The sequence below is a fragment of the Emydura macquarii genome, unplaced genomic scaffold (genome assembly GCF_026122565.2).
Source record: "Emydura macquarii macquarii isolate MOO-44397 ecotype Brisbane River unplaced genomic scaffold, CSIRO-AGI_Emac_v2 contig_3108, whole genome shotgun sequence".
NCBI classification, from domain to species: Eukaryota; Metazoa; Chordata; order Testudines; family Chelidae; genus Emydura; species Emydura macquarii.
The window spans coordinates 21,404-36,230 of record NW_027133245.1 but is presented as its reverse complement, the minus strand read 5'-3'; the positions used below and the strand labels follow the sequence as shown (position 1 = coordinate 36,230).

At 41.4% G+C, this 14,827-nt stretch overlaps 1 protein-coding gene across 1 annotated transcript in view; it reads right to left on the bottom strand.

Annotated features, from left to right (window-relative positions):
* Positions 1 to 14,827, bottom strand: part of PDGFRA (platelet derived growth factor receptor alpha) — a 46,981-nt gene that overhangs the window by 20,040 nt on the left and 12,114 nt on the right. Inside the window, exons 4-12 of the mRNA XM_067530649.1 lie at positions 9,819 to 10,082; positions 9,535 to 9,665; positions 7,978 to 8,149; positions 7,685 to 7,874; positions 5,700 to 5,815; positions 2,933 to 3,059; positions 1,739 to 1,932; positions 1,139 to 1,233; positions 897 to 1,029 (exon numbers count right to left, since the gene is read on the bottom strand). Of these exons, the coding sequence (XP_067386750.1) occupies positions 897 to 1,029; positions 1,139 to 1,233; positions 1,739 to 1,932; positions 2,933 to 3,059; positions 5,700 to 5,815; positions 7,685 to 7,874; positions 7,978 to 8,149; positions 9,535 to 9,665; positions 9,819 to 10,082 (1,422 nt within the window). The remainder of the gene's footprint in view (positions 1 to 896; positions 1,030 to 1,138; positions 1,234 to 1,738; positions 1,933 to 2,932; positions 3,060 to 5,699; positions 5,816 to 7,684; positions 7,875 to 7,977; positions 8,150 to 9,534; positions 9,666 to 9,818; positions 10,083 to 14,827) is intronic.

Here is a 14,827-nt window from a genome sequence, read left to right as displayed (position 1 = left end):
AATCTGCTCTCCTTTTGCAGCCTGCCCTGACCTTGGCATTTTCAGGTGGCTGCCCTAGGCATGGATGGGTCACAATGTAGTTACTTGGCAATGGCATTTCACAACATGAATTAATTATTTTAAAACTACTTTTAATAAAACTGCATAAATACTTCCAGCTTACATTGGAAGTAGATGTAATTAATAAATGTCTTATAAAATAAAAATGTCATTACTGACTCACTTCTTGTGGGCATCTCAACAGAAGTGAATCAAAAAAAGACGGGAATTTAGAGAAGGGAGGATAGGCTGATGGTCCTGCTAACCATTCTGGGGAAGGCACTCTGTGCGTGAGACAGTGTGGAAGCAGGGTGGAAGAGGATATAGGAGACTCTAGTGTATGGAGCTCTGGACTGTATTGCCAGAGATTCACAGCTGTTCTTAGACTTTGTTCCCAAATCCAAAGCTCCTACCAATGCCACTAAAGGAAAATCTCCATGAACTTTAATCGTATTAGGGTTTATATGCTCTATGATCCTGACACTAGAGGATAATATGATAAAGCACACTTACGCATGTCTGATATTCTTTCCAATACAGAACAGTGGTACTAATACGCTTGCCAGGGTATTCTGATTTCTAGATGATTTGCAAGACTTTTATGGTGTTACTTATATTCCAGGTTAAGAATCTTATTAATACTGGAAAGCATAGAATTGGCATGGGTCTGATCATTCCCTCCACAATACAGAAAGTTCTTTCTATATAAACAAACTTTATCTGCAACAGTTTGGCTCTTCATAGAGCTCATCCAGTGATTTCAGGTCAAGAACGCTGATTCCCCACATGCATTCAATCAACATTTTATCTCTACAAAAAAAAAAAAAAAAAAAAAAAGAGGACCTCAAAGTACTTACCAAGTACTAATCCATCTCTAGGAAACTCCCATCTTGAATCATAGGGAAGTTGCATTGGGTCCACATAAATGTACTCATGGCCATCAGGGCTGATAGACTCAATGACTCGCCATCTTATCTCATACCGTGGTTTCTGCCATGAACAACAAATGAAACATAAATTGTCAGGCTCATGCCTGATTTAAGAATCGGTCAGATCCCTAACTGAATTCAGTATAAAAATGACATTTTTTTAAAATTACCTGTTTCCATATGATGACCAGGACAATCAGTGAAATAATCACAATCACTAATAACACGAGGACTGCCGCAGCCACCGTTAATTCCGATCGCAATGCTGTAGTAAAAGAAAAGACCACAGTTTAGATTTGCCACCTGAATGTGGAGGGATGTGACAGAGACCCAAGTTTGTGGGGGACAGTAAGAGTCCCTCATTTGCCAGCAAAGTTCATATGCACTGCAAGTGTGACAAGTGCAACCTCCAGAGGCAGGGGGCATTTAATCATTCACTGCCTATAGTAACCCTGCTTTCCTATTTAAGGAACAACACCACTGGTTCCCTAGAAGAGGCTTCCATGGCCATTACGAACTAAAATGAAAAGATGGATCATGGAACCACATAGTATGAGAAAGGTGGATCCAGGATTAAGCCCTGAAGAATGGCTCATGCTTAAATGTTTGGGGAAGATCTGCCAAATCTCTTTTCATCTCAAAGAGCAGGTTTGTTTGTTTTTTTAACCTATTAGACATTCACACTACATAATTAGCTGATTTGATTGGTTTATTTGAGGGGGAGTTTGAAATGCTATTCAGATCTCTCAGGAGTAACAAAGTTAACTCACTAGGGGCCACAAGCTTCAGTTCCCGGGTAACAGCACCAAGAGTGTTCTTCGCCATGCACCGAACTGCCAGGGTTTCTTCTACCTTTTGGAAGGTCACCTGGCTTTCCACCAGGTCCTTATCAACCCGGTGAGCCTCCATGCGTATATCTGAGATGTTGTTAGTCAGAAGCATCCATGAGGTATCATTACTGCATCTACAGAGAAGAATAACCATAAATATAGACATCAGATGTAGGTATGGATGAGCAGGTGTAAACAAAATGAGGATCCCTTTCTCTGACAAGAATTATTTGAAGGGCCAAAAATGTTTAGGTAAGTAAGTACCCACTTCCTAACAATCCTCTGGCTCCCTTCCTCCTAGAGCCAATGAGGTTCTGATCCCTACCAGCACCACCACCTTTGAAGCTCCAGGAATGGAGCCCAGCAGGCATGGCAGCCCACTGCTGCTTAATTGAAACTTTGCATTGCTCTGGGGGCTTTCGCATTACAGCCCAGAATTTATGGCTTGCCTCTGAAGCCCCAGTGCTGCACAAATCTCTTTGGGATAGAAAAGAGAAGGAAATCCCATACAGTAGTGTGAAATTTCAGTATAATGACAACAGAAAGCATCTATGAGGTGACTAGGACTGGTGAGCCCCATCAGGGTTGTTGTCTCCCTGTGTGACTGTCTCCAGAAGAAGGAGAAAGGGGGTGACCCTGGAACTAAATCAGAAAATATGAGGGGATTAATTAGTTCACATTTCTAAAGCACTTTGAATGTAAAAAAAAATATTATCTGTGGTGGGATCAGTTGCAGGAAGAGGAGCATACGGGGGAGTGTGAAAGAGGAATGGGATAGGTTGGTCTGTCCAGCAGATGGCAGGAAAACCTCAAAAGGTATGTGGATAAGCATCTGACTTTTTTATGCTTATCTGAACTTCCCTGAGGTTTATTCATCACTAATTAGATACCTCATCTTAGAGAAACTTGCTAAATAGATACAGCATCTGTGTTCTATAGGACGGAACCAATAGGAATGTTATTAAGCACCCCGTCTATATGCTGATTAAGCATAAACAACTTGTCACTTTGGAAAGACAAACCGGAATCACAGTTTACAGAGGGCTGATAAGGAATGGGTGTCACGAGCTTAAATTAAGTTGGTCAAGGAAAACCGTTCACGTTTTAAGATAAAAGCACATCTGTTTTTCTTACTTTTTAATGTCCTTGCAAATCAGCCATTCCACATCAGGGAAAGGCGTCCCTTCTGCCACGCATCGTACCGTCTGTCCCCCTCCAGAGCCGTGATGATCATCCACCAGGTCAAGAATTAAAGCTGGAACTAGAAGTGAATTGGAAAGAGCATGTTAGAATTTTCCCTCCTCCCTTTATTTGGGGTAGAATTACAAATGGAACAGGACATGATGTTTAAAATTGCTGTCACTTGGCTGGGCAGCAGCCTAGTAACAGCACATTGCCCTGCACCTCAGGGAATCCAAGTCTGGGTCCTAAGATCTTTGCTTGCTCTCCAGGGCCTGATTGTTTCCTGAAGGATATGAGTAACTCAGGTTGACGCTGATGAAAGTTACTCATATCCTGTCAGGGAGAACAGGGGCCAGGCTACAACACGCAGAAAGGGGGCGCTGTGGCAGGAGAATGCTCAGTCCTGGGGTACAGACAGAGCAAGAGAGCCTCAGGTTGTTCCTGAGACACACTAGCTGGGTGGCAATTTAGATGTCTCTGACTGGATGCAGAGGGAGCCTTATCCTTCCCTACTCAGCCTCATTTGAGAGCACAGGGAGAATAAAGATGAAAAATATAGAGAAAAACCAGAGGATCCCCCTCCCAGCCACCGCCCAGAACTCAGCTAGTTAGCAATACCGCCATCACTGTTATTTATTGGTAACAGGGGAGCACCTGCAGGAGGCAGCCAAAGCTCTTTCGCCTCCCCTCATCAGCCAAGAAGACTTTTCGGGTAGGAGAGGGAAGAGAGGGAGAAGCTGATCCCATTTGCACAGGAGGAGGGCACAGAAAGCACCCAGCACCTCAGGGTGGCTGTACACCTTTCTCCCTCCCCTCCTTGTGAAAAATGGGTCAGGCTACTCTGTTCTTCCCCCTCCAGCCCTTGCCATCCCTGCAACACCTGGCCTGGACAGGGGAACGTGTGCGTGTTGGAGCAGAGGTGAGGCTGGGAGAAAGGCAGGAGTTGAGGTGAGGGAGGCAGAATTGACGTGGGAGCTGATGTGAGAGCTGGGGAAGGGGCAGAACTGATGTGGTGGCTGGAAGGTAATTAATTGCTGAACTAGGGGATGGGCAGATGTGCCGCTGACGTAAATTTTGGGATCTGGGGAGAAGCTGGAAGCTCTACAGTACCAGGCAGCCAGCAAGAACTTCTGCAGCAGGGACCAAAATCACCTCACTTTATAAATTTGAGAGAGTTGGTGACACTGTAACTGTCACACACATACTGGGGCAAAGGGAGAGTTCAAAAATCAAAAGACAGACCAAAGAAACCACAGTAAAACTCATGATTCTGGGGCATCTGATTAATTATTTTTGAACTTTTGTGATTGGCAGTACTGGAAATATTGTTCCCACAATTTGCTTCTTCTTCAGAGGATGATAAACAGATGACACTAAGCTGGGGGGAGTGGTAGATACCCTGCAAGGCAGGGATAGGATACAGAGTGACCTAAACAAACTGGAGGATTGGGCCAAAAGAAATCTAATGAGGTACAACAAAGAAAAGTGCAGAGTCCTCCACTTAGGAAGGAAGAATCCCATGCACAGCTATAGACTGGGGACCGACGAGCTGGGCAGCAGCTCTGCAGAAAAGGACCTGGGGGTAACAGTGGATAAAAAGCTGGATATGAGTCAGCAGTGTGCCCTGGTTGTCAAGAAGGCTAATGGCATATTGGGCTGCATTAGGAAGGGCATTGCCAGCAGGTCACGGGAAGTGATTATTCCCCTCTATTCAGCATTGGTGAGGCCGCATTTAGAATATTGTGTCCAGTTTTGGGCCCCCCACTACAAAAAGGATGTGGACAAGTTGGAGAGAGTCCAGCGGAGGGCAACAAAAATGATTAGGGGGCTGGAGCACAGGACTTATGAGGAGAGGCTGAGGGAACTGGGCTTGTTTAGTCTGCAAAAGAGAAGAATGAGGGGGATTTGATAGCGGCCTTTAACTACCTGAAAGGGGGTTCCAGGGAGGATGGGGCTAGGCTGTTCTCGGTGGTGGCAGATGATAGAACAAGGAGCAACAGTCTCAAGTTGCAGGGCGGGAGGTCTAGGTTGGACATTAGGAAAAAGTTTTTCACTAGGAGGGTGGTGAAGCACTGGAATGGGTTACCTAGGGAGGTGGTGGAAACTCCATCCTTAGAGGTTTTTAAGCTGAGGCTTGACAAAGCCCTGGCTGGGATGAGATAGCTGAGGTTAGTCCTGCTTTGAGCAGGGGGTTGGACTAGATGACCTCCTGAGGTCCCTTCCAACTCTAATATTCTATGATTCTATGATTCTATAAGTGCTGAGGGGCAAAAGGTGAACTGTTGTTCCTAGGATCTTACCAGTCAGTACAATTTACATACCCGATGGGAACTATTCTTGGAAAACAACACTCCAGCTCCAGCCTATCAGCTAGCATGGTGCTAATAAGCGACATTGCAGAGGAAGCAGCCAAACTGATTTGCTGCTGAAATCATAACATTTAGCATTCTTCATCTTCAAAGCAATCCCTTGTGAAGTAGCTTAATAAATGTCCTCCCCATTTTGTAGATGGAGTAACTCAGGCAGGGAAATAAAAACTACTTGCACAAGGTCACTGAAGAAGTCAAAGTCAGGATTAGAACACAGCCATTCCTGGCTTCCAGGTCTTTCAGTCTAGTATACTTGGAGGTCAGTAGGATACCCTGTGTTTAAATGGAGCTAAGTCTTTGCTGTCTACTGCCACCTTTGCCCAATCCAGCAGGATTCGTTATATGCTTACCTTGTATTAGCAATGAGAAAGTATATCTTTTAGTCTCGTCTTCATTTTCAGCAACCAAAGTATAATCTCCACTGTCTTCCTCCTTGGCCCGAATTAGTTTTAATATACTTTGGAACCTATAGAAACAAGAGATTTTGTACACATTGTATTACAAAACATCAGAATAAATTAATCCAAATCATTAAAAAAATCCAGCGATTTTTAGTAGAAAATCTACCGTATTTCCCCATGTATAAGATGCTCCCATGTATAAGACGCACCTTAATTTTGGGGACCGAAATTTGAAAAAAAATGTATTACGGTAAAAAAATCTAAAACCACTGTATAAAACGCACCCAGTTTTTAGACCCCAAATTTTTCGAAAAAAAGGTGCGTCTTATACATGGGGAAATACGGTATATATTTAATGTAGGTATACGGCGGCTATAACGCAGTGATACTTTGCATTTCTATAGTTCCCTTCCTTGCAAAATGCTGTTCAAACATTAATTAATTCTCACAACAGCTCTGAGAAGTAAGCAAGCATTATTATACCCTGCAGGGATCTGGCAAGGGCATTGATATGATCAAAATGCTCCCAAAATAAATCTCTTGCCCATCAGCATTTTGGGAAAGACTGGAGAGGGTCAAATTAGTATCCAGAAGACAGGATTGTAGCAAGATTGGAGGAGGTTGCAGTAGTCAAGGTGGCAGATGATTACAGCTTGGACAAGTGAATTAGCTGATAGGATGAAAAATGAGGGAGGGTTTTTTTTTATATATTTGGCACTGATGTAACTGCTGCTGGATAAATTGTCTAGTTCTGGTACCTTCAATTCAACAGGGATGTTAATAAATTGCAGGGGGTTCAGAGAAAAGCCTCAAGAATGATTAAAAGATTATAAAACACACCTTATAGTGATAGACCCAAAGACCTCAATCTATTTAGCTTAACAACGAGAAAGTTAAAGGGTGACTTTATTATGGGTTATAAATATCTACCTGTGGAATAAATATTTAATAATGGACTCTTCAGTCTAGCAGAGAAAGGTATAACATTTTTCAATGGTTAGAAGTTGAAGCTAGGCAAATTCAGACTGGAATTAAGGAGTATATTTTCAACGGTGAGAGTAATTAGCCACTGGAACAATTTACTAAGTGTCATGGTGGATTCTCTATAACTTATAATTTTTAATCAAGATTGTATGTTTTTCTAAAAGATCTCCTCTAGGAATTGTTTTGGGGAAGTTTTATGGCTTGTGTTATACAGGAAGTGAGACCGGGTAATCACAATGGGCCCTTCTGGCCTTTGAATCTATGAATGTTGTGGAGGAAGCAGCAGTAGACTGTAGCAGGAAAGAGGAAGAAGGAATCAAAGATGCTGCCCAGGTTACATATCTGGGTGACAGGAAAAATGATAATGTTGTCAACAGCAATGGAAAATGAATGAAGGGCACAAAGTGTGAAGGAAAAATTATGAGGTTGGGTTTTGGCTTTGATAAGCTTGATTTGACTGTAAGCCATTCAAGATGAAATATCAGAGATGACACAGTGAGAGAGATGAGAGTGACCCACAGTAGGCATGTTCAAGGATAAAATTATATTTGAGAATTGCCACCTGAGAGGTGATAGTTAAAACTGTGTAAGAGGGTGAGGATACCCAAGTGTAGGATACAAAGGAGAAGGAGATGTATGCAAAGAAAGAGTCATGACAGACTCCAATAAAGAGGAGGAGTGGGAATGTAATGCCCCCAAAAGAGACTCTTAAGGAACAATAGGAAAGGCAGGAAGACAATCAAGAGGGGACAATGACATGGAAGTCAAGGGAGGACAGAATGTCAGAGAGGAGAGGATGATCAAAGGCTATAGAAAGGCAAGGACGATGAGGTTTTATATAACGTCTTGATTTCTTCTCACTGAATTCTAGTAATAGATTTGATTAAATGAAATCATAAGATTTCTGGAAGAGAAACTCAGATCGTCACGTTGACAAGACCTTTCTTTACCTTGTCTCATGGATCTTGTTTGAGCTAGTAACAATCTCTGTAAGATTTTCAGTCAGAGTCACATTGTCCTTCAGCCAAAACATTTTTGGAGGTGGGTACGCTTGCACATCAACTACAAAATTTTTGACCTCATGTAAATTGACAGCTTCCAAAGGGCTAAACTGGGGATCCAGCTGAATGAATCCTTTATCTGTAAATGATAAAGATTCACATCAATATTGCTTCTTACTTTATTTCAAACATGGTATTTGCCAGCACGCTAACAATTTTTGAACACTAGAATTGGACTGTACCATGAACTGTAATGACTACTCTCTTATTTTCTTTAACCTCCTTAGTTGCATGTCGGGCAGTACATTCATAATCCCCGGTATCAGTCACTGAAGCCTCAGGAATGGTCAAGGTGTAAACCAGCTTCTGGGATGGAACTTTAATGTCATCAACTTTTATCACGCCTTTTTCTTTCTGTGTTTTGGAGAGAGAAAAAAAAGTCTTATTTAAACAAGCCAACTACAGGAAATAAATGTTGTTTTAAAGAATCAGGATACCACTTGAAGGAGAGCAATGAAAGAGTTACTGCAATATGGTCCAAATTCCATGTGCAAGAGGAACAGCTTAATCAATTAGGGACAAATCTTCAGCCGTGGATACAGCAGGTGTGCCCACGAGAATTCACAATTTTGGTGCCAACTACCAAACGATGAGTAGACTAAAGACGTCATATATTGGACACCTAGAGTAAAGTACCATCTAAAACTTAGCTGCAGAGCCTGAAAGAGCATTTTAGCACTAAAACAAGCTAAGGGAGCATACCCTCAGGCTCTGGTGGTAAAGCGGTTGATTTTGATTGTGAATATTCTTTGGTCAGTTCCCACAAGGTGCGGTGAATTCTTAATACCTATTACCTGCCATATAGTGCCAGTTCTTCATTACAACATTCTGTGTGTTCTAATTTTGAGAATAATTCAGTGGCAAGGGAGGGGTTCTGTTGAGAATAAAAATATTCAAGTGGAAAGACAGCACCTGCATTTTAACGGATTGGAACCAAAAATGTGTCGGGGATAGTGTGAAACTAGAATGATTGGCAGAAGATTGAGGTTATGAATATGTAAAACTAAAAATAAAATGAAACCTTCCAATAAGTAGCAATTTTTTTTCCAAGCCCTTACATTTTTTAAACGAACATTGCAATTCTGGGTCACAATTATTCTGCAATTTAAAAATAACCCGCTATCATCAGGCCTTTTACACAGCAGCACAATCACACTGTGGACACTGACTATGAATGGCTTTCACTGAATAAACACTGTCATTTCAGAACAAATGTTATGAGAATTTGGGACTGATTCTCCTCTCACAACAAGTTTTAATTTGTGTAACTCCACTAACTTTTACTGAATGACTCCTTATTTACACCAGCGTAACTGAGAAAATTTAGGCTTTCTGAGGCTACGACTTGAAGAGAGTCATGTTTAGAGTCACAGATTCACTCCACCACCAGTGTTATAAGCAGATATTGGAGACATTTCCAGAACATTCCAGTTTTGTTCCACCAGGCTTTCCAAAAGTACAAGTTCACAGAAATTTTATTCCCTCATAGCCACAATCCCATTCTCTGATATCTTCTTGTGCTCTCAGTCATCCCTCATCTTCCTCTAATGCTCTGCATGCTTACTAACATGAACTCTACACCTGATTTTCTATAGTGATAACCTAAAAATAAAATAAATGGTTCTGTTTTTTCTCTTCCTCTGTCCTCCTTCAAACTGTGAAGAGTTGACACCTTCATATCCACATATTCCTCACCAACTGATAACTACAGTTATGCAGAAAAAAAATTAGATATTTACCACTTTCCCTGGATAATTCCACTGTAAATTAACCACCTCGTTGTCAAAGACCACACAAGTTACAACAATTGTTTCTCCTGTTTTATATACAGTTTTATGGGCCTCAATCTCAACTGGCAGCTGGGACGTAGCTGAGGGAAAAAGAGAGAGAATGCACTAAGTTTAAAAACCATGGTGGACTTCAACGGCTAGATTCCAATTTCGTTTACGCAGTTATGACATAAGCAGGAAGAGAATCAGGCTCTATATTTTTACCCTCCTTTAAAAAATGAAGAAAAGAGTACCTTTCAAAATATAGATGAAAAACTGATCTGACTTGAACTCCACTCCTTTAACAGTTGTTTTGCACGTGTATGAGCCTGCAGGAAAATTTCCTAGGAATCCTTGTTTGCTGTCATAAAAGGCATGTAAGATCTCGGAGTCACTGTTAATTAAAGCTACTTGAGCATTAGGGTCACTTGTACGACAAGGGATAATGGTGGAATCACCATCTTCTACTAGGATGAACTGGTCCTCTGGTAGTAGAGGAACGAAGGGCATATCTGGATCTATAAAAAAAATAGAAGCTTTTTACATTATATTATTTTAATGTATCCACTGTACAAGAGTGGAGACATCAGACGATAATTATGCATCTTGATTGAAATGAATATATTTTGTTTCTTTACTTTTCCAGCAATTTCCTTTATCATATGTAAAACCACAACTCTGTTAAAGTCACATATAGAGTCTAATCCAACCTGACCATAAAGACATTTGCCATCTGATGAGACAGGTCATCAGACATCCCAGTAGCCCATGAGTAGTAAGGATCCTATGAAACAGAAATGTAGGTCCCAGCCTGGGAAGTTTAAGGCCTTTGGAATAAAGAGAAGTGTTATTAGGGGATTTGGTGGAGTTTTCCTACTGGGTTATTCACAGGCAAAAGGAGATGAAATGGCAAAAAGCCAACAAAGCACTAATGTTTAGATGTGAAAATTGTTGCATATTTCTGTGGGATAAAATAAAAATGAAAGGCTGAACTCTGCCTTATGCAACCCTACTGACAACAATTTCCAGCAAAATCTTTAGTGTAGAATTTGGACCTAAAAGTCCCATTTTCCAGCTCAGGGGCCTTGATTTGTATTTTGGATCTACATTAACTGGCACACACTAAAAGAAGATAAGGCTACTTAGCGTAAATGTCTTGGCTTTCACTGGTGTAAACCACTGTGATAAAGCATGAGTAGCCTAACCTATTCTGTGCACTTTGTAAGTGTCCCCACATGGGGCAAATTGATGAGATAATTGATTAAGTGCCAGGTGACTAACCAATTAACAAAGTGATTCATCCTAACAACTGAGGACAGTTAAAAGAGACACAGGAAAAGGATGGAAGGGCTAAAGAAATCCATGATCTGAGGGAGGTAAGAGCTGACTTCCCTCACTTCCTGTGTCTGGAGAGGTGGTAAAAGCCTTAAATTCTGGGGAATAAGCGCTTGTATAGTTGTAAGTAAAGCACATGATATTGAACTTGCCACAGGAGTGTGTGAGGACTGATTGTAGAGAGGAATCCAAGGTGAGGGAACCCCCTCTCCCCATTAGTCACCCATCACTTTCTTCTTTTATTCTAATTCCTTTTCAACTGTAATCTTAGAGCCCCTGTAATCAATGTTAAAAAACAATTATTTAATGTTCCTCCCCGTCCCTCCCTGAAAAAGTATTAGAAACCAAAGACATTGATTAGATTGGTTTTTGGATACATTAGTTAGATTTTTATCTAAAATATTTCTAGCTACATGTGGGTATTTATGTTTTTCTAATGTGTCCATCACCCTAGTACTTAGGCATCGTTAACTATGATAACTACATGTGGTTTCCAGAATTATGTGGCACTGCCATAAAAAAAAAGCAAACAAATCCACAATATTTTTTTAAAAATCCAACACAATGCAGCCCAGTTCCAATAGCCCTCTAATCCAAATTCTAATATATATAATAAATAAATAAATACATTCTAATATATATATATATATAATTGCAAAACATACCCAACTTTAAAACAGCCACTGTGAAAACGATCATAATCTGCGATTTCTAAATACACAAATAACTGCTGCAAGCATAAGAGCTCGTGAGCCAAGGTTCATAATCAATTTAAAAAATGGGTGTACAAACCCCTCCAACAAATGGGATTTATAAACACACTGGCAGACTCCTTGTAACAACAATCCAAACACAGCACTGTAGAACTAATATTCACCCAACTCAGTCCATTTGCTTTCCAAACGTAATTAAAAACAGAAAAGGAATTCACCTAGTTTCCCCCTGGCCCCCGCTTATATGGCTAATATAGCCTTATGTAAAGGTCTAAAAATATCCTGGTTTTGATAAAGAAATTTGCTTGAACCCATAGCCCTCATTATTGTAGGGAGAATTGCTTTGCACAAAACAAACAAAAGAGTTCATGGTGGAAATGGAAATTTTCTTGAAAATTCTAAAATTAGGTGAAAAAGATTACTTTTGCAATAGCCGCAGCTGGCTCTTTAGTGATCAGAAAAAACTACAAGATGTCTATGTCTTGCAGATCTCATAAACTCAGGTCTGGGGACAGGACAGAATGTACCCGTGTCCACACCATACATACTTTGTAATAATCTTTGTACAAAAGTATACCTTGTGAGGTATCTTCTGAAAACCCATTGCTGGTCAATATTTTCCTGATAAAATATGTATGGCAACGTTATAGGTGGAGTTATAAGATTCCACTGCATGGTGATCTTAATACGTGTTCCAAACTGAGGTTGGCAAATGGGTCTGGGGTCTGTCTCAAACAAAAAAATATATGATCCACTTAATTTGCATTTAAGCAATAAACAAAGTCATCAAGCAGGAAAGGTAGACAAAGAAAGCTCAAACCAGTGAGGAAAAGCAGCAGGGAACATCCTTCTCCATAGCCTTTTTGTCTCCAGACTCTCAGTTGGAAATGTTTTTCAAGAAGGGGTCTGACACAATAAAAAGGAGAAACAAACACCCCTAGGAGCCCATCTTCTCTCTGTCCATTGCTTCACTGCACCAGAAGGGATACAGGAAGCAGCCATTGAACTGGAGAAGGTGTCCTGACCTAAGAAATTTGGTCAGTAAGACCGCTGATAGCATGTGGTGAGAAAAACTTTGCTTTGAATTTAACATAGTTTAAGTTAGGCACCAGTTGCATCTTATTTTTTTCTTGTAACCATTTCTGACTTTTATGCTTCATTACTGGTATTCACTTAAAATCTCTCTCTGTAGTTAATAAACTTCTTTTATTGTTTTATCTAATCCAGTATGCTTAAATTGAGTGCCTGTGAAATTCCATTTGAGGTAACAATATGTGTGCACATTATTTCTAATAAAGAAATACAGACTTCATATTAATTTGTATTGTCTACGAGAGGGCTGGGCAATACAAGACATACATTTCTGGGGGGAAATCTAAGACTGGGAGTGTGTTGGGGTCACCCTGCAGCATAACCCTGGCTGGTGTGAGTCAAGGTGTGGTTGGCTGCAGCACATTCAAAAGACGTAGCTGGGAGTGACTTGCTGGGAGTGACTTGCATAGGCTGTTTGTGAGCGATCCAGGCTGGAAGCTACAGAAGCAAAGCACTGTAAAGGGCACACCAGGTTAGAGGACAGGGGTGACACAGCTACTCAGTCTGGATTCTACCCTGCTAGGTTTTTCACCTTCCTCTGCAGCTCGGGGCACTGGTCACTTGCTGGTGGATTCTCTGTACCTTGAAATCTTTAAACCATGATTTGAGGACTTCAATAACTCAGTCATAGGTTAGGGGTCTATTACAGGAGTGGTAGGTGAGATTCTGTGGCCTGCGTTGTGCTGGAGGTCAGACTAGATGATCATAATTATCCCTTCTGATCTTAAAATCTATGAGTCTATGTCACAGGGGCATACAAATAAAACCTTCTTGAGGGAGTCTCCTGATATCTGTCTTCATCTTCCTTGTCCTTGAGCTAATAGTGAGCTATAGCACTGTCCCGCAGACTCATTTTTGCATTGAGCTGCTTAAAGCTGACTTGAAATGGAGGTACAAAGCCCCCAGGCTCCACCAAAGCTTCAATAACTGTCTTAAGAACAAGTGCTAGTGCTGCAAGTTTGTCATGGTAAATGTAGTTGGAAATCATGGCAGAGTAATGTTAACAGTCACATGTTACGCTCTGTGGAAACCCAAATGCCATTGCAGAACAGACTTCGAAGTTTTAGGACACTTCACAAAATCTCTAGTACTGCCTCTTTCCCCTTACATAATCTTCTTGTAGTGTCAGGCATCTTTTTTTCTCCCCCACTTCACAAACACGTTAAAGTTCTACGAGTGACTTGCAACTTCTTTTCTTTTCCCTTGTTTTACTGTACTGCCCTCGTAGGCTAGTGCTCAGAGTACTCACTGCCAGTCTACTGGTCTGGTCCTTTGTGTCCCTGCAGTCCTGTCTCTGTTCCCCAAGAGAGCCCCGGCAGTCCTATATAATGCTTTCCAAAGGCTCTCAAAATTTGTAAAGCCATTTATCTTCACATCCACCCACTTGCTCCTCCATCCACCCACTCATCCCTGCAAAAATCCACAAATGTCAAATGTTATAGTCTCTTCCTTTTCAAAGAACTTGGAGCTCATGGACTCATGTGACAGTCAGTCATGACTCAGCCTGTGACTCCTATTGGAGCCATGACAAATAGTTTTAATAGATTTTGACGCCAACCTCAGAGAGCTGGCAGACAGAAGGACATTCTGTGACATGGCAGCCCCGCAGAATGTGTGTGTGTGTGGTGGGGTGCAGGTGGGCACTTCTGAAAGGAATGGGCTGGTTACCAGGTGGGGTGATGCACCCTGAAATCTCTGTTGGGTTGTGGTGTTATTAATAATAGTACTAATAATATAAAACCTAGCTCAGTAGATTCAGAGTGCTTTACGAAAGAGGTCAGCATCATGATCCCATTTTACAGATGGGGAAAACTGAGGCATGAAAGAGACTCGGCTTGCCCAAGGTCACTAAGAGGGTATGTGGTAGAGCTGGGAACGAAACCTGGAACTCCAGTGCTCTATCCACTAGGCTACACTGCCCTCATTGGTTTTGCCATGGTCATCTCTTTGGGTCCAATTAGATTTTTTCCACTGTGCATGAGAGGCAATTTGGGGGCAGCAAAGGCAGGTCTCGCTGTGAAAATTGTGAAACCTTGTGGGAAATGAGGCATGAAAACACATTATTTGCCTTTTGCCAGACTGGCCCTCGGTGCCATTTCTTGTTTCCACCTTTCTCGTGACAA